This window comes from Mesitornis unicolor, unplaced genomic scaffold, assembly GCF_000695765.1.
Source record: "Mesitornis unicolor isolate BGI_N332 unplaced genomic scaffold, ASM69576v1 scaffold1391, whole genome shotgun sequence".
NCBI lineage: Eukaryota > Metazoa > Chordata > Aves > Mesitornithiformes > Mesitornithidae > Mesitornis > Mesitornis unicolor.
In genome coordinates, this window is record NW_010161455.1 from 178025 (window position 1) to 205428 (window position 27404).

Genomic DNA, 27404 nt, shown 5'->3' on the forward strand with positions numbered 1-27404 from the left:
GATGTTAAAAAGGAAGGTAAGGGAGCATATGGAAGGGCACACACTTCATATCTGAGTACATTAAAGCCCTATGATAATTCAATTTCCTAGAATATAGAGCAGGCTTGATGAGGAAGCAAAACCAAGATGAAGTCTGAGAAACCTCCATGCCTCAAGATTTTCTGTGCCCTTACAGGGAAGTTGACATGAAAGAAAGAACTGAGAAAGGAAAACCCTTTCAGAGGGACTATTTTAAGAAACTTGACAGGAAAAAGAATGAAGCCGTTTAAGGTGATGATGGAAGTCACATACCGGTGCTTGTTGTCCTCTTCCTCATCTCCTATCCTATAAAGCAAGATTCCAACAGTAAAAGGTTAGCATGCCAAATTTTCAATTCAAGCATGCTGTAACACACAAAACCCACAAACTTGTAGAAAATTAATACAGAGATCAAAGGAAGCACAGAAAGGCATGCATAAAATCCCTTTTGCAATTGATGGGGGTTTTTTTCCTCCTGCTTTCTGATAAGTGAAGCTGTAAATGTTTACTATAGATTTTTTTGTCTTCCAGGATAAGAGATGAAATGTGAGGGAGCACAGTGTCCTACTTTCAGAAAACATGTGCTTCTGTAACATTTAAAGCAAGCAGAACAACAAGGGAGCACATTACCAAGAAAAATTACAAGAGGAAGTGTAAAACAAAAATTAAAAAAAGAAAAAATTGAACTATCCCAAACTACGAATTATAGCATTTAAAATCTTAGCAATTAAAGTCAAACACAGTGCTCAAACACAACTTTTTTTTCCTTTTTTTTCCCCTTCTTTACCTGCGAAGCAGCTTCGACTTCAGCTCGGTCTTCGTCTCATTCCAGGCATCGAGCTCTGGGCTCGTCACAGCCGTGGGTTTGGTGTGGTCCAACACAGTAATGTCTTTTCCTTGTTTCCATAAATCGTAGCGTTCCGGTTGCAGGACTCTCACAAAGACATCCATGGAAATCTTCACCATGTCTTTGCGGCAAGTGCACTGCAAGAGATATCCAGACACCAACACCACATCAGATATCAGACGAATGAGGTTTTTTTTCTCATCAGCTGAGTTTGCCTTTCTCCAGAGGAGAACTCACACCACGCCATTGGTTTTGTCTGTAAGGCCTGGTGACTGACACCCATCTACTGCCTTATTAGTGATTATTATTAGCCAGTAATAACTTTGGCCAGCGTAGACCAGGTCCGAGTTACCCCCATTAGCCAGTCTTTTGTGCAGTTTCTCAGGCTGAAAAGTGATTATTAATATCACTTCATAACTGAAAAGGCTTTAAAGGAACAAAGACTAACCTAGTGAAGACAACAGTTAAACTTCGTAATTACACAGCATGACATGGCACCTAAATCCTTCACAGGACTAGAGAAATAGAAAAGGCTACAATAACAACTACATTCTGCACCTAAACCACATATGCCCAAGCTAAAGAAAATGTGCATTATTCATTTCAACTAGCATAGACTCATTAAAATTAACCTCCGGAATTGCACCCTTGCCATTGTGCATGCCTACACAAAGACTATATACAGGCACTTTCCCTTGGATATCCGTTTGCTCTGATGAAGCACAGAATCACCAAACGGAGCATAGGAAGGGAATTCTCACCCAGGACACAGATACCAGACCGAACGAGCATTTAATTTTTATCAACTTTTAACTCAAAAGAAGGCACGGGACTGAACAGGCAATGTGTTGTAATGGTGTGTTTTTCACCCTCACCTTTTCAAAACTATTCTATCCTTTCTCTTAGCAGAAATGCATGAAAACAAACTTGCTTCTCCCCTTTCATTTTTCACTACTTTCATTAAAAGATTTATGGCCATAGTTAAGAAAGAAGAGAGTCTTTCTGTACAGGACTTTGCTATCCCTTCTCTCCCAACTCCCGTTTTTCATTTTGCAGAGACCACTGCCTACCGTCTGCTCTGCCTGGGAGAGCAGCAATAACGTGAGCGTGCCGAGCAGGAAGGAGTGTATTTATGGACAGGCACTTGGAGGAAAACTCTATTCATTTAATGAAAAATAGCACAAGACAGAAAGGCTGGAAATGCAATTTGGCCTAAGAGCGGCAGGAACACAGATGGTACCCGTGCTTCCAATTCCTGGCCAGGCAGAAGCTCCACACTGGTGCCTCCATCAATACTGGCTTAAGGGATTCGTATTGAGCACATTTGCAATCACTTTTCCTTAAGAAATTCTAAAAGCACCTCTTTGCTGCTACAAAGAGGAATACAGAAGAGCATCCCACAGCACACAACATCAGTGCTCTACGGAGACTGACCTCCTCTGCCTTTGTGAAGGATGGAAAATGGCTTAAAAGAGGAACAGTCCCCTCTCTGATCCTAACCTGGACCCAACGCAGATGTCAATTCCTTCAAACCAAGTGGAGCAAATCCTGAGTCGGACGGGTCCAAAGGTCTCCAACCAGTGCCAGCTTAAGCATCTCACAGAAATGTAAAGTGCACACAGATTACTGAGAATCCCCACACCGAGCTCTCTGGATGCTATTCAGAGAAATGACACCGTGGGCTGCAGTCTCCAGTGTACCACAGCACCAGGAGCCTGCAGGAGCCAAGTTCCTTTCTTTACACAAATCTAACATGATGTATGTTTATATTTCAATTTTAATTTAATTTTATTGCTTTCACACTAGCAAGCATGAATAATTTACAAAGCCTCTTTCCTTAAGGGGCTTCTTCCGGACCATACAGTTCTATTTCCTCAGCTGCTGCAGTTGTGTCACATTCCCGTTCCCATAATGGCCAGGGTGTTTTTCCATACCCTTCCCTCAGACTGAGCAGCAAAATCTTGCTTAATACAACAGATGCTTCCAATACAATCACAAAAGGGAACGTGTATGAGCGTGTGAGGGGTGAGAGAGGGAGGAGACTGCGGGTAGAAAAGGGCAAGAAATTTCATTTGCAATTAATTACTTGCTCTATTCCATTAGAGCAGGACAAAAATAGCAAGTCTGTGTTTCCCTGTCAGTGATATCTATTTCCATGTATTGCCTTCCCTTCCATATTTCTTTCAAATAAATTTAATTGTGGTCATAAATGCATGTACTTCCTAAGAGATACTACACCTACACCCCCCACCTCTGCCTCTTCCTATCCCAATTTCTGCAGAACACACCCTTTCATACTCCATTTTTCCCCCTCAAGTTCTCCACTCTCATATTCTGGTTTTATTAAATGGACATGTCTACACTCAATCATCACCAATAAGGAGAGATACGAAACCTTGTTTCCTTATGCAAGCCTAAACCAAACTCCTACGAACCAGTAGAGCTGGGGGAGACTTTACCACAGGGCAAGGACTTTGTCAACCACACGGGATAAGAACACGCAAAGGCAACTCCCAATCCAAGCACATGCAAAAATACTGTGAGGAAATGCACAATGAAGCACTTTTCAAACACAGAAACCCAACATTCTTCCTCTACTTATTTTATTATCTGCTACTCCAAGTTGGAGACTGTGGTAAAATATGTGACCACACCAGGAACCCCGTCTCATCAATTATAACTCCAAGACTGTATAGTGGGAAATCTGTGGCTACTGAATGTGTAACTGTTATCTTACCTGCCGTATATTTTTAAATAAGAACACCAATAAGTCTGTATAAAATAACAGTCAAATAAAAAGTCTGTCTCCTTGAAGTAATAAAATCAAATGATATATGGAAAAAAATGCAGCCTCATTCAACCTCAGCCTTCAGCATTGTTTTTGTAAGGATATTTCCCTCAGTTCCCAGTCACACAAATGGTATATTTAAATCTGCACCTCTGGTTCTCATGGAAAACCCCCTCCCATTTAGATAAAACCAGGGCCAACTGCACAGTTGTTTAAGACTCTGTTAGCCTCCCACTTTGCCTTAATGGAAGTCTAAATATAAGAAAACCTAATATGCTCAAAGTCAAAGTTCTTTCTGCTATTACACCATCATTAAATGCCAAACCAAAATCTTTGCTTAAAGCTTCTGTATCTGCTTTTTCATAACAGTGAAGCCTAAAAGCATGAAAGATGGTTACATTCAAAAGGCAGCTACAAAATTCTTGCAGTATATCAGAGGAACACACTTTGCTAACGCAGACAGCACTCCTAAGCTGCTCTCCATAAATTTCCAGGACAAGGTATAGAGTTTCAGCTTTTGGGAAAAACACAAAGCCCTCCCAGTAAAATACCCTTAAACAGCTCTCCAATTTGTTATCGTGTTACAGACATGTTATTTGAGATCTAGTTAATACTCATCTGATACGACAGAATAAAACAGTTTAGGCTCCAGTTTAATCTTCCTTCCACTCAGACCCCGTCCAGCAACGCTCTCGCAAACAACCAAGGTCTCAAAAGTGACAAAGGCACAGAAATGGCAAGTAAGTGTCCAAAACATGAGTGGCAGGTATTCTGTGAGTAAACGAGGAGTTAAACTTGGAGAAGAAGGAGAAAAACCTCAAATGCATCATTTGTGTGTGCAGCAGTTGGTAGTTGAGAGCTTGTGGGAAAGAAGATGAGTCTTGACCCCCTGTTTCCAGTGTAATTACCAGTGTTGCTGTAGGTCTCAACAACGAACCAGTTCATTAGGAAACCCACTGGAAATCCTCTACAGAGTTTCATAAACAAAACAATTAGCAAAGCTTTCCAAGCCACCCCCTGGTCCCTGGCCGCAGGGCACGCTTTCTCCTCACTTGCGTCTTCAACTTGCTTCTGCAATGATCCATGCAGACTTCTGTGGGTAGAAGAGTTGGGTACGTGTCAAATGGTGTTTAAGATATAATATAAAATGCCATAGGCAAATAAAACAATAACCTATCCCAACTGGAATCAGGCTTCTGCTGATACATTACATGGAGATTTGTTTGAGGTTGGTTTTCTGTTTGGCAAAGCTATTTTGCAACCTCTGCCAGAATCCTTTTTTATCTTGTACTATTTTGTAGTCTACACCTGTAAGGATGCCGACTGCTCCAGAACCTATCCCAAATACGTGCAATCCTCATTCCTGTAAGATGAACACAGCCACAGCTAAAGGTCAGCCAGGGGGCGATCACCTCAGCAGGGTCCTGAGTTGTATTTCTCAGAAGAGGCTGAAAGAACAAAGAAGGAAATTCAGTGCTCAGCAGCACCACAAGAAGGGATTCAATGAAGTACTGGCTCCTTTCTGTTTTGACAGACTCATTCCAGTACAAGGGATAAACAAAATAAGCCTTTCATCCAGCGTTATGATGGAGGCCGCAGTGAACATCATCCTGATGTTATCTCGAGGTATTATTTCTTCCACATTGTAAGACTTGTGGCTGGTGAGCAAACTCCACCAGCGACCACTGTTGTTGGCAGAGAACACGGCATTTCGGCAGGTCAGCACCCTGTGCTCATGCGCTGAGCAAGCAGCGAGCGTGAACTGACGTGGCTTGGTGACGATCTATGGTTGTAAAGCGACAGACACACTGACTGAGTAAAGTTACCCTTTCATCTTCCTGTTTGATCATCTGCTTTTTATTCATTTCTTCTAAAAAGAAAGCCGAGCGCTGTGCTGGAAACCACAGACGAAGCAGTAAAACCCACCATTTTGTATCCCATGTATGACACCAAGATCTATAGGCAGTTTGTAGAAGCATGAATAATTGTGTTTGGTGAAATACGAAGAGTCGCTATCTGAAGTGACAACCCAAGATTTGCTTCCAGCACACCGAAATTCCTTCCCCTGCTGATAACGGGTACTCTTCGGTAACATTTTTCAAAAGGATACGAAGCTGAATATATATTTTTGCAACTCCAAATGCTACAGCTTAGAATCAAGAGAGGGTTGATGTATAAATAAAGGAGGCAAGATACTGTATATCAATCCTAAAGAAACAGCAATCAAACCCCCTCTGAAAACCGCACACTAAATGAAGCACTTCTGTCTCCTCCCTGTCATAATCCACACTCACCTGCACGTATTTTTGAAGCAATTAAGAGTTGGTTAAGTACACAGCAAAAGCAAGATCTGAATCCTACTATCCGAGATTAGGAAGTGCCCAGCTCTTAACCACCCCACGAAAACCCCAAAACTGCCAACTGCCACCAGGGAACAATGCTGGAAGACAACTGAAAGCAGTGACTATCAGGAAAGACAAATAATAAAGTAAAATGGAGTTAAAAAAACATTAAAAGAGGCTCTTCATAAGCAATCTACTCTCAATGCACTGAAGTAAAAAGTGGGATTTATTTGTAAAGTGTTCTTCATGCACAATGCAAAGAGGCAGAAGGGTAAAAAATGCTGCCTTTCAGTACACTGAAGGCATTTCTGTGGAGGACATCAAAAAGGAACGGTACCTGATGAGGAAGCATGATGTCAATTCACAGCTGCTGCACACTTTTACACTGCCTTTCAGGGTTCTAACATCCCCATTTCTGCAATTCCTCAACAAAACGCACTATTTAGTGATTTATTCTTGGGTGGAAGGTAGGACTGCTCTGCTTTCTTCATATCTATGCTTCCATGTGTCATCCCTGAAGCAGTTCCCAAGGAGCAACAGCAGCTGCACAGGAAAGCACAATGCTAAGGCAGCTTTAAAAAGGGATTTTTGATAGCCTTGCCACGCTGGCATCCCCAAAGCCAGATAACCCTCGAGCTCCAGCTCTGACACGTGAATGATTGGGGCGGTTGGACTTCACCAGGGGCTCCCATGTGACAGAGGAGCTGAACGAATAAGCTGCAGGGAGCACATTCTTCACATCGCTCTTTACTGCGGCCGCAAAGCACAGCACAACCTCCGCACGATAAATCAGGGGGGCAGCGAAGCAGAGAGGGAGCGGGAGGCTCTGTCAGCCCAGCAGCGTCGGGGCTGTGCGGGGCCGGGGCAGCTTTCCCTCCCTGAGATCCGGCAGTGGCTTGGAGTCAGCCTGAGCTCGAGCATTCAAAAAGTCAGGAACATCTTGCAGTAATTAAGCTGAAGTAAATTTGGCTGAGGAGTGTAAATAGGCCTGGTCTGGTTAGAAAACAAATCAGATCCTTCCCAGTTCAGGGCTTTGAGGGTTACAACAAACCCTGAGCAGAGAGGAAGGTGACCTGCCCAAAATCACCACTGCCCCGAGGTGGAAATGTCCCATTTGCTGTGAGTCAACTCCTGAACAGTTCATAATTACATTGTGGATTTAAAATGAGTCTCTGGGATGACCATTCTCGAGAGCAGGACATGCAGAAAGGACAGCCCAGGTACCTGCTCAGCACCCACCCACCCGCACTGATGTCAGTCACTGTGTCCAGCAGCCAGGCACCCTGAGGACCAAAATCCTGCAAACCGCCAGGGTGCATTTTTTCTGCTGACAGAAACGTAAATGCTCTTCCTTCTTCAACAAAAATGGTGACAAGCAACCCCCCAGTCAGTATTTCAAAAGGGGCTCTCAGAAGAAAGCTGAAAAAAATGAAGCTCCAAGACAGTTTCAGAAAAATAACTGTCTCTTTTTTTCCACCTTAGCATGAAAAACACTGTAAAGATTCCTCTTTATTGCACAGCACCAGTGCTTTGACAAGAGTAAGGTGTTAGGGATGTTTACAAATAATAAAAGAAAGTAAGTACCAAAAAAAAGTGGAAGATTTTGTACAGGAGCAATTCTGAATCTGACAAAAATAAACTATGGAAATGCTGTTCCAGAACAGATTTTTTTTAATATATTCTAAGCTTAAAAGGTCTAGTTAGAGTCAGTTAAGGCATATGCAAAAACACAATTCTGACTTCCCTTATTTTGGAGACCAATTTTACAATATTACCAAACGGTTTCTGCAAAAACCTCATGAATTTTATTTTCCTGGAAGATAAGGACATATTTTAAGAGAAAACCTACTAACATCTGAATAGTAAAAAGCAAGCTTCAGTTTTACAAAGAAAATGATATGCTAGACTGCTTTAAATCATAAATGCTCCAAGTGCAAATTTGAGATCTGTTATTTCAATATGATACTCCCAAAAAAAAACCATGGCAAGAGAGGGTTGAGAAGCAATAAGCTATGTAAAAGACCACAGTCTGAGATCCAAAAGGCATCTCTCTTGAGGATGCTTTATATATAAAAGTAAAATCCAAGCAGAAGAGTCCTCCTCAAGGTCCCCTTCTCCCCAGTGCCATAGTGGGACGGGACCGCACTGGAGCAGAGCTGTGGACAGGATCACTGCCCCAGAGGAGAGGAAAGCTGCTTATTTCAGACCATAAAATGTAGGATTTGGGAAGGAAGGGCAATTTGACCCTGTTTTATAGTGAGGTAGGTAATTCCAGCACTATCTCTGGAGTAAACAGGAGATAAAATGAAGGTATGAAAATGTCAACCGATGGCACCACAGACGTTATCATCCAGGAGTGTCTGCAATTAATATAAAGGAAAGTGCAAGAAATTGCTCCACTCCCATCCACTTATTTCCAGTCCAGTTTGCAAAAGAAATAGAAATGCCGACCTGTGGGGTACACTTGAAATTCTTCTAAAATTGTACACTCTGAAAGTGTCTTTTTGAATACCGGGAGACTTACAGGCCACCTCGGCTTGAAGGACACTCCACTAAAATCCTGGGTTTAAAAGGGGTGCTTAGTCAAATACACAGCTATTAAGAGCCTCTGTCCATCAACGGTTGCATCCAAGAGTTTTCAGAAATAAAGTGGATCAAAACAGTGATGCAGAAAGGAACTGCAGGCTCACGCAGCAAAACAAAAAGGAAAAAAACTGGATGGTAAGGAATGGAAATTATCATTTGCTGCCTTTCATTCACCAGGCCCTCTTCAACAACCAAACAGGAAAAAACCCAGAGTTTAACAGAGTTAATGGAAGACAAATGAGTACAAAGGAAAATATTCCTCCCTAATTTTCTAGGCTCTGCCTACACAGGTGAACATTAACTATAAAATATACAAATAAAACAATCCCTATTCAACAGCATTATTTAATCAGTAATGTTAAGGTCTAAAGCAGAGTATTCAGATTACGTAAATATTGTACCAGTATCTCCAAGACTATGAAAAATCCTTTAAACTCATTTCTTCCGGATCTCTTTGTACTTTGCACGCTGTGACAGAATGATGCTCCCATCAGTCAAACAGGACCGTGTCTCAACAAAACCACTCCCTGCCAGAGGTTGATCTCCCCATGCAGCACGACAAAGGATGCTGCAGTCAATTCCCATCACGCATCTGGGAAGACCGAGTGACAGCGCACTGGGATTGTCTATGGGAGTCCCAGCATTAACTGAAGGTCTCTCTCTCACCCATAGACAAGTGACTGACAGATGTGCTGTGCAGCCGCAGCTTTTCACGCATTTTAGGTGACGCAGCCAAGCCGCGGTTGGCCTCAAAGTCACCTTGAATGGCAAGAAGTCAGCTGCAGCACAAGGTTCCTCGAGGACAGATGGAGACACTTACACTGACAATAAATGGGATAACAGTTAAAGAGCTGTTAATTCTTACACTTCTGGGCATGATGTCCAGCTGTAGGCAAGACATCTATTTCCCAGTGGTACACCCCCATAAAATTAAAGACATGAAGTAAAGGAGAATGTTATACCCTTCCTCTGAGTCTAAGGAGACTGACATTTGCTGCAAACAGAGAGCAATTGGTCCTGGGGATTTATACATATCATGAGAGATGACATGAATTTTGTCTGTCATGTCCCAGCACTCAGCACTGAGGCTAGAGGAGAAATTATGAGATCAGCAAATCAGACTTAAGAGACAAGCCCCTGTTGCAACTAAAGAGCTGAAAAAAGAGCAGGGAAAACCTAAAGGGAGAAAGCAGAGAATGCTGCTAAACGGCTGAGGTGACCCATGCACCAAAAGCTGTCAGCTCTCAAACTGCCCACCTGAGCCTGGGATGTGCTAAACTGTTACCAGAGACATCTGATACAGGTGAAGAGACAAATTTATCTGTGTATTGGCCCTATGCTTAGTTAATGAAGGTGTTTTGATCAGCATGTTCTTTTGGGAAGAGGCTGCTTGTCAGCAATGGTTACGGCTTCCATCTAAAGCCATGAAACCCAGCATCACAGCCTGGTTACAGTTACACACAAACCCTTCCAGCTCCTTCACACCAACTTCTCAAAGCAGTTCTCTAAAAGACCCCAAAACCTCTCACTCCATTCTTGAAAAACTTAGAGCCGAACAGGACAGCTACTTTATTCACCTGGGTACTCATGAAACCAAATTCCAGTCCATGTTTTAAGCACCTGATCATCCTGGTTACAAGTTTACGCAGATACAAGCAGATTTACCCACCATTCATTTCCTACACAACTCTGCAGCTTTTTTTGTCTTTTTTTTTTTTGGTAATGCTGATGCTCGTTCTACAATGAGAGCAGAACCAGCATTTAAGAAGCTGATCTTTAAACCTCAGCCTGGTTATTCTGCGTGTTTTACAGCCCAGGCAGGTTCTGCTGTGGTTGGCAGAACACTGCATCCATCTGGCAGGCAATTAGCACGGCTCTGTCTATGTTCCTCTGAGGTGAGCCGTTACCTTCCTGTGCGAGCTCTCTCCTACGCAATGTGTATCGTCCTCAGTAGAGCAGAATCCAGATTTCATCCCCAGGATAATGTCCAGGAGAACATTACATGGCTGATTTTGAACCTTACCTTGTCTCCAGTCTCATGAGCACTGGTAGGACAAGACAGACGCATCGCTAACCTGCGGGAAGGAGAAGGATCCCCTTCCAGCGCAGTAGGAGTTTGTATGTGCAGAGCGCTGCCCAGGTGAGAATTTCCAAGAACTTTATAAATGAGTATATGACAAGAAAAAAGCCCAACAATCTAATTGTACCTGAGAGCACAGAAATCAATAGAGCTGGTTTTTAAATTCAGTAAAACTGCAGTAGCTAACCAAAAATCACACACTCCAGGATGTCTCTCTCCACAAATTTTCTCTCCACAAACCTGCAGGCAGCTCAAGTGTACACACACAGCTGATATTTCATTAAGTCCCTGTTTAACTTAAAATGAGATTTAAACAAACCTCTTGCCCTTACAGTGTAACGGCATTCATAGCTCATCTGGAACCTGATAGTAAGGTATCAAAGGGTTAATTAACACGTATGCAGCGCGTGGTTTAGGCAATATTAAATGGAAATCTCTGAACAGACAAGTGTCACTGAGTGCAATGGAAATAAATTGGGCGTCTCCTTCCACACTTCAACTTTCTCTCCCTAGATTTGCTCAGAGCTCTCGATGCTGCTTGTTCAGTAATTTCACGCTACGCTGCTTAACAATGTAAGCATGGAGGCTCAATCTAAAACTGCACTTCCCAAATGTCACTTGTTTGTGAACACATGGCTGAACCCAAAATTGCTTTTAATATTAGAGTGGTGCCTGCTGGCACTGCTGTAGCTAAGGGTCTGTCAGAATTTCCATGATAAACCCCATTTTCTGGGGTGTAATACCATGACCATTTGCTACAGATAAACCTGGTATACAAGGTCACAGCAGACAAGCACGATATTTAGAATTTTCAAACCAAGTTTGCGTGGCTATTTTTGAGTGTAGGACACTTAACACCGATTTGAGGCCTCTTACGGCTCTAGGTTTTTCTTACCAGACCTTTAACTCCAGAACAAACTCAAATGTACCACTCCAGCCTCCACCTCTGGCTGCCACTGGGTCTGGTCTGCAGCCTTGGTGGGACATGGGGAGATCAAACACCAGTGTAGGGTTCACTACGTCAACAGTGATGCAGGACAGGGAGGACAAACACAGAACAGGAAAATCCTCATGCTGGAAGTGATGAGAATTATTTCAGTTGCCAATTTAGAGGTGTTACCCCACTGGCACGGTGACTTCACGTATGTTATATTTCATGGCACTGCCACTAGCATGCCTGAGAAAAGATGCTTTTACACCTCTGTAGTTTCAGAACAGAAATAAATCTATTTGTTTATTTTAGAAAAAGAAGAGAGCTCAGATCCCAGTGGCAGACTCCCTGAAACTATGGGATGGATATTACTGAGAAAAAAAACAACCACAAGACAGACACTTCACCTGTCAGGAACCTGAAGGGCTGAGCTTGCTTTCTGTGGGATGAACTTCTCAGATGTTGCAGTTGCTGAGGGAGGATATACAACACCAAAGAGGGGGGGAAAAGCAGGAAAAAAGCTCCTGTAGCGTGACAACCATCTCCCTTTTCTCGTTGGGTTAATGAGGTGCACTTATTAAAAAGGAAAAATAGGAAGAAACAGCATGGGGTATTTTGTGGTTCTACAAGATCGGTTGAAGCCTGTGGCGCCAGAAACAGCAGTGGCCTCCAAAGCAAAGCCGAGCAACTCACCTCAGTCACCAAGCAACCACTCGGGCAGATTAACACACAACATTGATCACTACCGAAATGAATTCTGAGCAGAAAGTTTCAGCTTAGCTCAAAAGCAGCCAAAGGCATTACAGTGAAAAGGCAGAGGGTTAAAAAGGGCGATGTCAAGGACCTCAGAATCCCAAAGCTGAGAAGAGAACGATGCCATTCAGTAATCATCCACCTTTTGCTACTCAGAATATAAAAATTTGTAAAGGAAAAATGGACATCACTACATTATTCTGTGGACACAGACACACTTGCAGTTCGTTCTGAAGAGAGTTGGTTTTGCCCAGAACAAAGCATCAGGATGCATTACAAAAGTTACAGAGTCAAGCGGAGCTGACAGAAGAAAAATAAGTGAAGGAGATACTATAAATGCTATTCTGGAGTGAAAACTAAGTCTGCCTTTCTGCAAAGGGACATCTGAGGCAATTTTAAATGTAATAATTTCTCCTTTCCCTGAAGACTTATGTGGAACTGAACCCTCATTTAAAAATTCACAGATCCTATTGAATCGGTTAAGCTGATCAGTTATACTTCACACTTCAAAACAAGAGGATGCAGCATGTGTACTGCCGTGAAAACCATCACGGACTTGAGACCTGTCAAAAGTAACAAAACATACAGGAAATCTGCCCTAATGAGAAATAGCCACACAAAGCCATTCCAGCATAACTCTCCTCTTCAGACTTAACCGAGAGCTTCTGTACAGTGCATAGAGAAATTCAGATATTTTCAGAAGGTTATTACCATCGTCTTATTAAAGCTTAAAACTATCTCCAGCTCATTCCTTCCCCTTCAACATGTACCTAATGAACTGTATTCAAGTTACATCAGTCAGCGTATTCAGTGTGAAATGCAGTTTAGATGCATCAGAAAACTAACCCTAACTTACCAGTCTCAAAACAGCCTCTTCACAAAGCGTATGTAACATCGAGCATGTGAGAAAGTCATTACTATGCCCTCAGAATGACACAAACTATCAACGGGCATAAAACTGCAACACAGTACAATGAAAGAGCACATCGTCAAAACAACGGCACCTTCCATTTTGCTCTTAAGGTGAGGTGTCCCACTCTCATTTCTTTGTATATCATGAGCTGGGGGTTTTAAGTAACCTTCATCCAGACAGACACCTACTTGAGTTGCCATTTTTCCATAGTCAATCCATCGCAAAGTGGCAAAGTTGGTAGACTCGGCGCAGTTGAAGCCATGATTGAAGCCAGCATGGTAACCATAAGGAAATGTAATCATGAACTCTCCAGCTTCCTGGGTGATCTGAAAAACAAAACCAGAAAGAACAGAGACCTATTAAAAAAATTCACTGGTTAAATCTCAACTCGAGGGTAGGCAGAACAGTCACTACAAACTCTTGGCTAAACCGAGGACAATGTCTTGTTAACTGCAGAAACACTGAAGTATTTCTGTTAAGGAAAAAAAAGCCAGTACACTGGATGGAGGGCTCACAAGATCTGAACTATTTAGACTCACAGGCTCCAGTGACAAAAAGGGTCTCAGGCTGTAGCATCCCAAAAGATCAATGCACTTTGGGATCATGACCACTTCAGATTTGAATTTGCCACGAGCTACACTCTCATCACCATGCTTGTGAAGCCAAGAAAACCCCATCTCACTCCTACCATGAACTACAGAGTGCACGGTCCTACTGGAGTGCCTGCTACCTTTCATTGCATTTACTCCTCATTTACTCACATATACTCTGTGAGTAGCAGCTACCATGTAACTCACAACACAGCCGTTCAGAGCCTACAGAGATTTGTAAGAACTTGCACCCATAAACACTAGGATGGGTCCAACCAGAAAATGCAACCAGCCAGAAGTTAAAAACTTTACCCACTAGACCAGTGTGTCTAGACTAACATCTAAACTTGCTAATGATATTAACATTAGCAGAATATTAAAAAAAAATTAAAATTTATCTAAGATAATACAAGAAGCTTCTGCGTTATTTGTGAATGAGAGGGGCTGAAGTCCAGCCTGTACCCAGCTCCACAGAGCATCCTCCTGTCCAGCCCCTCAATAAATCAAAGTGGAGTGGCAGATTGCTAACTTCAGAAGACGGAAAGATTATGTTTCTGTCAGGAAATCTACATCCTGGTGTCTTCATTTGAAGCCCACAGTGTACGTCCTCCATGTCACTGCTGTCAACATTATCCCTACAATAAATTAGAAAGCACTCAAGATGATGGATAGGCCATGCAAAAAAGTAATAACTATTGAAGGAAAGCCAGCGCAAACTGCCACTCATGGAGAAAGCCCTAAATTTACTGACTTCTGCAGGCTCTTGAAGAATAAATGGAGAAATCAATAGCAGATTACAGAAATACACATTTTTAATTATTAAAAAGGCTCAGTATTGATCTGTTTCTTTTTTTCCAGAAGTAAATACCATTATAGAGATTTATAAATGTGTGCCTATTCACTCCATTGAAATCTGCCAGGAATTCAGATGAAGGGATCCTATCTATCTCTGTTTCAAAAGAAAAATGCCATGTGTTCACCATTTCTGAATAATAGTGATCCTCCTTCAGAAGCTACTATTTCAGGTCAGGAGCTATTCAGATATACACTGCTAAGTCTAAAGAGATCTCCTCCTCCTTTTTACATTGAAAAACATCCTTCCAGTGGGTGCCACAGAGAAGCTACCACAAAAATCACTTTACCCACACTCTGTAAATCAGGATTAGGAATTACATTTAAGTAATGTGTTAATAATCCCCCTTCCTTTAAAAAGTTTGGTTTTGATAGTAACATAGTCCTCTACGCATACACTGGTCTGTTCTATTTTCTGTAAAAATAAGGAGACAAAAATCACATTCTTAGCATTCAGACAGTGCATTTTAAAGGTTCCTACATATACCCAATATGAGGGAGACACCAGACATCCGTCTGCAAAAAACCTTCCTGTCACAAATCACAGAGGGAAGATTCATGGGGGGAAGCCTAGCTAAGCAGGAAAAGACGTTTTACCAAGCAATAAATCAGAAACTCCCATATTTAAACCACTTTGTATCCCACCCCTAACACCAGACAGCTCAGTAAAGCTGACTCAGGATAAGCCTGGAAGGGAAGTTTTCCTCTCCTGCCTTTTTACAAACTCCTTTGCTCCTTTTGCTCAGTTATCGATCAGAAATCACTCAGTGTATAACTGAGTCAAAGCCACTTTCCTCAGATGGAAAAGCAAACAGAACAAATTATTATCCAGGAGAAAAGAATGCCCACCTACAATAGTCAAACATTTGAAGCCCTGCAAGAATTTCCTTCACTTTCTGACCTCTGCTCCTTTAGCAGGAAATTATGAAATCCTGAAATTATTATTTTCAGCTTCTTCTTTGGCTAAGCAGTGCACACCTTTCAGGCTCTGTTCAGCCAATTATTGCACCACTTATGGCTTCTGGTTAAAACAACTTCATAAAGAAAACGCTGCAAGAAGTAGCAAGACAAAGCGTTCAACTAATACTGAAGCATAAGAAATCCTTAAACTTCAGTTTAGGCCACTAAAGAAAGATAAAGTCAGATTTTTCTGGAGCTTGCACTAGTTGCAGATTTTGTACTCTTCTCTGAATATGGTCGGGATAGAGAACATCTTTTATCCTCTATCAAAAGTCATTTCTCAGAGGGCATCTGTGCATTAAACTGAGATTCCACTCCACATACTTACTGTCTTGAGATCTGTAAAGTGAAAACCCTTACCAAAACATTCAGATCCCACAATTAGATCTTTTCATTATTATTCTCAGCCATGTGTAGCAGGTAGCTGTGCTTCCACACTTGGGAATTAGGCTCCACCGACAGAATTACAAGAAAAATGGTTTGTTGCTCTCAATGAACAATTTAATATCATCATGTGCAAACTAGGCCAAGCCCGGCCACTGATGTTGAACCATAAGCACCACATTGCTTAATGCGATTCTCCCCTGCACTGACAGCAAACCCATCTGACAAGCCAGATGATCACACTTCAAATTTCATTCATCACAGCCTTCCACTAGGAAAAATTAGAGTCTCTGGAGCAGTAAATTGAATGAATTCATAGTTTTGATGCTATAAAAGAGCCAAGATCTTTTACTTTCATAGCAAAGAATCACCGGGCTCATCAAACAGGTGCTACGCTTTGTCTCACTCAGGTGGACTAACTCTAACAAAACCATGCTTAAAACAAATAAACAAGATCAGAACTCCAGAGTTCTCACTTAGGAAAAGACGGCCATAATAATATCTACAGACGACAATGCAAAGGGGACGGGGAAGGATGAAATCAGTTTGAATGAGGCCTTCTGTGACACTTCCCACTGGAGTTAAGAGTTCTGGTACCTCTAACTCAATGCTTTTCCCCACATCAAAAGGCAGGACTGGCTCTGTGTGCCCGTAACACTCAGCAGCAGGAGCTGTTTGACTGATTCTGCACAGATACTAAATCCGTGGTAAGCATGCTTGGCTGAGGAGATTTACTTCTTGCCAGAAGACTTTAAGAATAAGCACATTAAAACAATCATACCAAATAAACATGACCCCTCCTTTCAAATAAGAGGGTTTAAGAGATTCATGGGGCCTCACTGGCTTAGAACGAGCGCTTACACAACAGAGCCAGCACGTTTAACTGCAGTTTGTGGTTCATACCGGATCCAGGAGAAAAAAAAGACTCAATAATTACCAATGAGTTATGCTATTAATAAGCCACAGCATCTGTATTACGGTTTGCCCCTCTCTACCTGGAGAGGCTCCCTAATTGACAACGTTTCTTTTAGTGAAAGCCTTTATGAAGAGAAACCCTTGACAGAAAGTGTCTCAGCCAAACCACAAATCCTCATTTACAGGCAACCACCTGGTTTAAACCGATAGGATACATTTAGCATAACAAAGCATTTAGAAATTAACCAAATTGCTCCCCAGTGGCTTGCAATGAATGGTTTCATTAAAAGAGGGGTGCTGTGCTTTGTGCACCCCAACACTTGAAGCGTCTTCAGTGCATGCTTGGTACGTACCCGGTCAAAAGGGATGCCGTACTTCTTTAAGATCGAGGGCGAAATGAGGGTCATCTTGTGACGGAGGAAAGCATCACAGCCCTGAGAGCTTCCCGGAAAAAATCCTGCAGAAACATGAAAAAGAGGAGCATCACGACAGGAATATTATAGCAAATCATTATTTAAGCAGAGACAAGCTGACAAAATGAAAACTTGCCTAATGGCTTATATAGATCAAAACAGTAGGCATAAAACTGAAGATGTTAGTAATTAGCACATCCTTCATTGTTTAAAATACCACATAAATTTGGTGACAAAATCTTGCACATTGAGGCATGTAAATCTAAATTCCAGTCGAGATGAGAGTTAGTATGCAAGATTTCTATGTCTGGGAATAACTTGGTCAAAATTTCAGTAAAATAAAGAAAATTAAGAACCAGAACCTGGCTGTCTCAAGTTTTGGCTAATACCCTAAACGCCAAGTCATCCTTCTTCTGAATACGGAAAGAGCGATGAGCATGCACCATCTACTGCAAACACTGCTATGGCCTTTTTATACCTTCTCTGATACGCAGCTACGTTATTCCTGGGGAAATAAAACAACTCATAAGATTCCAGACCAATCTACCCCACACACCATCCCCTACAGGTTAAAAAAACCCAGTATGTACATGTTCATATTCAGTCAAATGAAAGAAAGGAAACAAAACGTGTCCATCACAAGTGGAAGGAGGACACTCGTGCGTGGTCACTGTGGTCACTGTCTGGTCTGGTAGAGACAGCATGGTCTGACCCAGCATCTCAACACTGGGAAGTGTTAAATAGCTAAAAGATCCAATTAAAACAAATCAAATAATTAAAAACACTAAAATTGCAGTAAAAACTGAACAAACCCCTAGATATCAGCACTTCACTCCCAGAAATGTCAGCTGAACCACTGCAACACCATTTTGTTCAAGACCATGTGTTCCACTCCAAGCGGGTGATTCAATAACAAATTATGTGTTTATATGGATTACAGAACATCACCATTTAGGCAAATAAATAACCCGAGCTCTGGAAACAAAACTAATTGATGAGACATAATGGAAGGGGTTTCAGAAAGTGAAAAGGATTACTGGATTCCAGGTTTTCTTATATTTTTGTACTAAAAGCATTTCAATTAAAATTATGACTGTCTGCTACCCAGTCTGTCGTCCCTCTCTGCAGTTCCTCTTTTTAATGCACAGTTTAAGTGGCTCTCATTAAAGCTACTAATAAAGAAGCACATTTTAAGTGATTAGCACCAATAACATGGCAACACATTAACATTCTCTCCATGGGCTCCATAGCTCTCCCAGTGAGCCCATTTACAGCTCAGCTATTCATTTTCCATATTAATTGCACACTCATTTCCCCATAGGAAAATTCTTCATCGTAGAGACCGCTGGTGCATAGGACAGGGAGAATGCCCAAGAAGTAACACGGCTTCATTGTAGTTTCAAAACATGACCCAACTTCCAAAAGATAGCAAGCAACAGAAAACTAAAATAAAGACAAAATCACCGATAATTTGTTTCTGGTTTATGCATTGCCAACCATTGATGTGCCTCAAAAATTGACCGTCAGTAAAAATAAGTTACAGATGGCTTTAACAGATTAAAAAGTAACTTTTATAAAATCTGGCAAATGACTGAACCGTAGCTTTGAAACACAACATTTCTGAGCAGCAATTTTCCATGTTATTTGTACTTATGGATTATGGCTCTCAGTGCAGAGAAAAACAGCGCTACCATGCCCTGGGATATCTATACCCATTTATGCTACATTTATCCTACACAACCAGTTGCTCCCTTTTATATTTGAGTAGGAAACAGTCAATAGAACGTCAGCTAGAAATGTCGTTACTACGAGTTTGCCCACTTTCTGGAGAAACAGTTATCAGAACTTCTCTAATTTTGCATCAGAATACAGTCTTCCAGATTTTCCTGCCTGCTTCTCTGCTGCACTAACTTCAACAACAGCTTTCAATCATTAAAGTATGCCTCACTGGAGATGAAACACAGAGATTTGGAGTTAATTATTCCGGGACAGGAGCTTTTTTTAGCTGGGTAGTGCCTAGAACATTTGAAAGCAAGCGAAAATAGCAACAAAAAAAACAAACACAACATCAACAAATTAGAAATTATGTACTTCTGCAGTCAGACATCTCTTCCCTGAAGCTCCCAGTGTTCCCAACTGGAAATCAGCAGAAAAGCCAAGGACAGGACGCCCAAATCCGCGCTCGCAGCTTGCACTGGGGGCAGGCGGCCGCTGGGCAGGGACTCACACAGGAGGTGTGCTCAGGGCAGCTCAGCTCCATCAAAACCTTACACCCGAGGAGAGCTGGAAGTTTATCACAGCTTGAGCCAGTCCTGCTCTTTCTTTTTTCCCCCATTTTTTCTGCATTTCCTTGGTTTGGGTTTTTTGGTGTGTTTTGTTTGTAGAGTTCTAGGGGTTTTTTGTGGTTTTGTTCATTTATTTATTTATTTATTTTAATTTAAGATGGCCTTTACTATACTGAAGAGATAGAGGAGCATGAGGCTGGAATAAAAGGAAAGCCACCAAGTATGCTGTGGATCACTACAGAGGGAAGTGAGAACCAGATACTCTCCATGATCACTGTGGCTGAATTTGTAAGTGCTTTCCTTCTTCAAACTGAAAGTAGTCAATGCATACGTATATTATACACATATATGTGTACTGTATATGGAACATTTATACTGGAGGAAGAAATAATAGCTCCTAGCACCATCTGCCCCTACAGAACACGTGTATGAGGGTATCAGAAGAGCCCCCAGGCTGCACTCCATGCAGCTGGAGCAAGCTGTCATCTCAGTGTGACCAACCTCGTATAATACACGATGGGTCTCTTATTAAACCCATTTCCCAGACCTGGAAGCATTTGGTCTCAATGCCTCAAAAATCAAGAGTTTTTCCATCCATTCTAGTGAGGGTGGCAATGTGTCAGAAAACCAAGGTTTTGAGACAAACAGCTGCACTAGGAGGAAAATTTGCTGACGAGCTTTCTGACGCTGGAGCTGTTGTACCCATGCAGCAGGTTCATCAAGCCAGATTGAATTATAACAGCCACTTCAATGGCAATTCTTTAGCAATCCATTAAAAAGCCAAGGGTAGGATTCTCCCCTGGGATGCTCCTCCTTTCACCCCTACACCCAAGCTTACCTTTCGCCAGGCGTTCCAATCTCTTGCCGTGCTCTGGAGGAATGGCGTACCTAGGAGAAATTTAATAAGAAATATATAACAAATATAATAAATCTAATAATTACAATAGAAGTAACAACAACAACAAGAACAACAATAATAATATCTATAAAGCAACAACAGTGAAAGAAAAAGAAGGCTAGAAATAAGTGTGGTAGTAACCTCCAGCACAGCACACTTAAAATTAACGTCTGGAAATACAACCAAAAGTTTACAAGTCTGGAAGGTATCAGTAACACATAATTATAATACATGGAAGAGAGTCAGTATTTTATTAAAAGTCCTTAGACATGTTATATGATGTGTGTTATTTTCCTGCATTTTTTCTCAACAGCATAACAGGACTTCACAAAGTAGAAGGAGAACTGAGAAGACTGGTGATACAGCACTGGAGAAAGCAGAAATAAATCAGCACAGGGAACAGCAGGCATGTTCTCCACTGGAAAGATATCAGCGAAATAAAACCACGAGGCTGTGCTAAAAATTAACACACAAGGAATTTCCGATGGGCTGAAAAGGTGTGAAGGGAGCTCTGTGCGCATTGGCATCGCTACAGCGAATTAAGAGAAGGTTTTGAAAGAAAACGATATGTAAGTATTTCTCATTTTATTCCAAAACGTCAGTACTCTTCCCAATAGCTGAAGCAGTCAATCCTGAAATCTATGCTGGATTGTATCATCTGATATGAAGTAACAGAATTAAACTATTTTATAATTTTCTTGATGAGGTGAAGGAAAAAGCAGGGTTTTCTGAGGAAAACAACATGAAAGGGTATAGGGAACAACTTCTACACTTTCTAAAGACAGTTTTGTTAGATTAGAGGTAGAAAGAGTGCAAAAGAATTTGACTGAAATGTGGGCTTGTTGGTTTTTTCCCCCCACAAGTGGAAAGTCTTTAATAAATCCCGGAGAAACAATTAATTGCCCGAAGTCTCACCCAAGCCTAATTGCAACATTCTGCTGGGATCACCAGAAAACAGGCACCAAGTCCTGCTCTAAACCAGTCCTGCCACGTGAAGGGATAATACACGAGGTTATTTTTTTCCCCAAAATGAGTTGTTCGTTACCTTACTGCTTTGACTCACTATTCACAGAAGCAAAAACCAGATTTTATGTAACTAAACACCATGATATGCTTAAACCTGTTCAATACGATGACACACATAAAAATGTCAATGGTTCTTAGTAAATTACTGTTTACAGACTGCATCTAATTAAATGTGGCTCTCACCTAATTTCCTGTAACAGAGAATTTTGAAAAGTTACATTTGCGAGAACAGTATTTATTGCGAGCTATAACTTTTGTTCAATGTGAATAATAAAAGATGCATTATTTTTGTTATTTCCAATAAAGATGTCAAAACCATCAAGGCTCATTACGACAAGCTGCAAACAGGATATTGTAGGGGGCAACAACACGATCTGAACAGCAGCTAAACTGCATTGCTCTACTTCTGATAGGATCTCTCAAAAGACATCTGGTTTTAAGGGACTTTAGGGCAAATCTTGCTCAGCTTCTCAGTTTTAAAGTTCAGCTTCTCAATTTTAAAGTCTAAAGTTTACCTACAATATAAGGAGAAAGAGAGAGAAATCGTATCCCCTCAGCTTCTCAGTTTTAAAGTCTAAAGTTTACCTACCATATAAGGAGAAAGAGAGAGAAATCGTATCCCATATAGCCTTTGTACAGAACCAAAACTTATCTATACGGGTCTGGCAGGTTAGAGAGGATAACGAAGGACAGAAATCACACACAGGATGCCTCAAGATTTAGACATTAAGCCGATTTAAACTGATGGCTTAAAAAATAAAATATCTAAGGGAAAACACTATGTAGCACCTAATCTTGCAAAATAATAAATATAGGAACGGGCTCCCAACATCCTCTGACCAAAGTTTGACAGTGCCTTAAATTGCATAGTTATCAAACAATTCAATTTCATTTGTCTGGGACAAAGCTCGGAGCTTTCTTTGTACAAAGACCATTCATCACTTACATAAACGTGATAAAACTAATCCCGATCCAAAGCTCCTTTGTGGGATTAATGTCCCTTAAAACAGGGAAATGAGACATTCCATTCCTTCTGGGAAAAATGCTGAAGGATTGGGAAAGAACTAATTTATGGCTACAAGGCTGCCGATGATTAATGTAATATCCCCAGTCTACAATGCAACCTTCACTTAATTAGTGCCTGTAATTGGGAGTTGTAAAGATAAGATTAATTGAATCTTGAGGATGTTAAAAGTTTAATACGTTGGAACATGGTTATTGTGTTATCTGAAACTGCAGACGGCAAAAAACCAAGCGGAGCCTTAAAGAACGGTCCACGGAGAGACAAAGAAAAAGGACTTGCTTGGATAGAAACCAGCGAGAGAGGAGGAAATTCCAGCTTGTAAAAAAAAAAGAGCTATATGTAATAATACACAAATCAGCACACCCTACCACAGAACAGCCCCTTGGTAATAGCTGACTCCAATTTCAGAAATTAACTTTTCTGTTCGGGCCGGTCTTTTAAGAAGCAGCACCTATACATCCTTATGCATTTATTCTTAGGAATTCACAAAATTAACTGCGAAAGAGAATTCAAAGTAGGTCAAATTCTGCTTTAAGTTACATTCACAAATCTGACTGACTTACATAAAGATAGGCAATAAAGGAAGAATTTGGGCTGCTATTTAAAACCAGGAAGAGAAACAGAAGGCTCCTACAAGTACAGCACAGATTGAGCAGCGGGCTCGATCTAGACATGAAATGATTGATTATGAGGTAGAATAACAACGGAGGCGACACGGAAAGATTAGAAATTGCCACAATCAGAGGAGCACTGTTACTGAGCACATAAACAGCCACGAAGGGCTGGCTTTTCTGTCTGACCTCACTGTGCCATCCTCCTGCCTTGGCCATGAAAAATGGCCAAGCACTTGTTGGGGACCGAGAGCCTTGACAGAGGGAGTCACAACGCTGTCATTCAGTGCCATTTGTTACCATCCCTCCTGCGACCACAGGCTGGGGCTCAGAGCGGCAGGAAAACATCTTTAATTCCAGAGACAACCGACAAGATTATGCACAGTAAAGCATATCCAATCATTTCCTTTTCTATATGCACGACTTTGAATACTTTAAGATTTTTTTTTTCACCACATAGTATGGTTATTTTCCTTTGGTACCCCAGCCTGAATACTAAATATAGTAAGCTTCCTCTAGAAAAATATGCAAAAAATCTCACCCTATTAAAATCTTTAAAAAAATAAAAATACATGTAAATCTGCTTCCCTTCTCAGTACCATGCAGATGACAGCAGAAATGCATTCTACAAAGACAAGCAAAGCAAAGAAAAAACCTTAGAACAAGCAAAACAGCACTTTCGTATCAGTTGGCTAAACCAGACTGTGGCATCCATGACAGATCTTGAACTGGGGTGTGCGGGACTGTCAGACTGAGCACTGCCCGATGCTTCACCCCTGATGCAGCAGCAGTTTTGTGACATGCCTTGAAATTAGAGAGAGCTTTAATTAGGAGGAGAGCAGAACTAACTACGATGCAGCTTTAAGCTTCCCTTGAACCACAGCGAAGGTGGAGCAAGGATTTTCCACTGTCCCCAACAACCTCAAGAGAAGCCGTGGTGGCAGCATAAATATTTTAACAGCGCTTCTTAAGAGCCAGCTTTTTATAGACTACTTCTGTCTGCTGCAGCCAACAGAAAACACAACAGTGCCAAAAACCTGACCTTGAGCCGCTGCTTCAAGTGTAGAATCTGTTCCTTTTGCTCCAACCTGGTTCTCCAATAAAAGTGAAGTAAATACGAACGTAAATGGTGCTAACCAGTAACAGTTTTATCAAACTTCCAAGAAACTGGGCTTGCAAACAAACCAAGAGACCAATGCCCTGTGTATGCACCTCCAAGGGTCAACCTTGCAGGGGATGACCAAGATAAAGGGCCAAGCTTAGCACGAAAACCTGGCAGTCAGCAATTTGTCCCATTCCAGCGTGAATAACGACGCGCTGCTTTGGCAGGGAACACAAGATTTACTGAATGCAGGGGGAAACATCTCGAGATAAAAGAAATTACAGCTCTAATGTCATCTTACACTGAAGTCAACAATCTGAGAGCAATACGCGGATCCTTTTCAATTACCTTTTGCTACTCTTTCAGGTCCTTGCAATGGATTAAGCATCACTTCTGCAAATGCAGAACTTGCTGTTCTACCCCAAAGACTTTCAGCTTCCAAACCTGTTGCATGAAACCTAAATCCATCATATCTGATCTCTACTTCTGAGTAATTTTCTGAGTTCTTGAGTATCCTTCAAAACTGATCTGACTGTAATTACCAGACATCAGGTCACAGGTACAGAAGGTATTTGCCCCAGGGCTTCAGATGTGTTAGATAATCATTTCCCTACCGAAGTAGTTTGCTTTCGTTAACATAAGTTTAACCGGGCGTCCCTTTTTTATCCTTAACACGAAAGAAAGATCCTTCCTATTTGCTGTAAAGGATGTCATTAATAGTGTAATTTTCTTCGTGTTTTGTTTATTCCCCTGGAATGGCTTGATGGATGCGGATAATTATCAGACTATAAAAGCCAGCAAATGTGCTATTTTCTATCGCTCTAAATCATCAAACAAATAAAGTGTGAAACAGCATTTTTGAATACAATTTTCCCCTCTAATGGTTTAGAATTATTATCACGAACAATGAAAATAAATAAGCAAATGTCTTGTGAGTTAAGAACTAAATGAGTGTGTCAGTGAAAGAGAGCAGACAGACCATCCGGGGATACAAGGACCAGTTTAGAAGCCATTCAGAGGTGACATAAGGAGGAATTCACTACAGCAGTGACAGCTTCCAGCATCAGGTGCCCTTCAGGGACTTTGCAGTCGCAGACTCTCTCCTCACCGCTGCTGCAATTCCATTTTGTCTTGCTGAAAGCTATTAAAAACTTTATCCATAACAAAGGCAACCCTGTCTTGTCTCTCTCCATTTAGGATGAGCTGTTCTCACCTGAAGAACATCCCCTAAAGCTTCCAAGACCTTTTCTTGCTTCAGTTCTCACACACACACGCACACACACGCACACACGCACACACAGACACGAGTTTTTGGTAGTCAGACCACCTTGTCCCCCACCTCATGACATGTCAGCCCCTCCGTGCACCAACGCAGAGCAATTAAGCAGTGATTTGATTACTAAATCTCATGCACCCTCTCTGGTGGTAGAGATTGGGCATCGTGGGCAGGAGGAGGTTCAACCACAAGGCTGTGGAAATGTCACTTCAGCCCAAATTGTGTGAGACGGGAAGAAAGGTAATTTCACAGTGTCTGCACAAGGTCTGGCCAAGCAGGCCCCACACAGTTTAACATGCTATAATTACCGAAATAAGGAACAGAAACAAAAAGAGAACGGCACATTTAAAATGCCTAAGACCACGAGTCAAGCGAGGGGTTAGTTATCTGTCTTCAAAGCAGATTCAGTTGTGCCAAGAATATTGACCCTTTGAAGATTCAAATGCCAACCCGCTCTCAGTCATGACAGGCAGAATAAAAAGCTATTATTTCAATCTCTGGAAGACAAAGTGTGTCCATAAAAGCATAATCTGAACACCGACCTTCAACATCTTTAGCCCCTGTGACAGCAGCAATGCCTCCAAAGAAAACCCCTTGGTCTATCAAGAATATTTATCACCCAACAGAAGTCATTAAAAAATCTACCACTACAGACGAGGGAGTCCCTCATCTGCAGAGTTCAGGCCTTTGAAGGCCTGATTTTTTTCTACAAGGTAAAGTATTTATAATATTACACCTCCTACCAGTGTCAAAGTAAAGCTCAGACCAACAAATGTCAATTTTCCACACTATTTTTAAGCTGTTTTGCAGCCTGTATGGAAAAAAAGGGCATTTCAACAAGAAGAGTTGATTGCTCCTTCATCAATAGTGCTGTCATCTCCATCCCTTTCCTGGTCAGGTCTTCTCCTTACCTTTATTTTCCTCCATGTTTGCCAGCCCTTCATCCCCCTCCTTCTCCCAGTTTGTTCTAAGACACAAATCAACTCCATTTCTTCTCCTCATCAATACCTGAGGTTACCCCACGGTGAATTTGCAGTTAAGAATCCAGTTTTCCTTCTCAAGATCACCGAAATCTCTGTCCCCTTCTGCCACGGCTCCTTTACATCAAGAACACAAACACGTGCTCTGGAGATACGATCACGCATGGATCAGAGAGCTCCTTGTTCCTACGAAAAGACCTTTATCGAGTGCCTGCACTTTTATCTTTAATGGATCATTTTACAGGACAATAGATGAGAGAATTCAGTATCTTTAACCAGCAGTGTCAATGACTTCAAATAATGACATTTTTATTGAAATACACGTAGGGAGAAAGATAAACACAGAGGCTGGGGAGTATCTGCTCAAAAAGCCGTAATAAGGAGTAAATAGGTAACGACAGAACAAGATTACAGCCACACAAACACACCAAATCAACCTGTCTTCTACGGCTGGGAGAAACACGAGCTCTGCAGACAGCTGCTCAAATACAGCCCCTCAGAGCCAACACAAGGAGAAAATCGGGACTGAACCTGCTCAGAAATGGCCGGGGTAACCATAAGCATTTGCAGCACTCACACCACCGAGCCTATTTCACTCCATAAAATCTCTTTTCCACATCCATAGCTGCCTAATTATCAACCCCATTGCCAAGCAGAGCACACAGAACAGTAAGATGAGAAACTTCCTCCTTCCCTTAAGAAACCCAAGTTTGTGCAATTGCAAATTCTCCACTTGTTTTCCAGTATCTGGGGTCACTCTGGAGCTGGGATAAAATCTTTATGCCTTGACTGGTGGAAGACGGGAGTCAAACCGACCCCATGCCAATCAC

At 41.6% G+C, this 27404-nt stretch overlaps 1 protein-coding gene across 1 annotated transcript in view; it reads right to left on the reverse strand.

The window, feature by feature from the left end:
• KDM4B (lysine (K)-specific demethylase 4B) overlaps positions 1-20545 on the reverse strand; it is a gene marked incomplete at its 5' end in the record, with an annotated part of 50867 nt that extends 30322 nt beyond the window's left edge. The window contains 5 exons of the mRNA XM_010192931.1: positions 292-324; positions 806-1002; positions 13447-13584; positions 17313-17416; positions 20496-20545. Coding sequence (XP_010191233.1) covers positions 292-324; positions 806-1002; positions 13447-13584; positions 17313-17416; positions 20496-20545 — 522 coding nt within the window. The remainder of the gene's footprint in view (positions 1-291; positions 325-805; positions 1003-13446; positions 13585-17312; positions 17417-20495) is intronic.
• Between the last annotated feature and the right edge of the window lie 6859 nt (positions 20546-27404).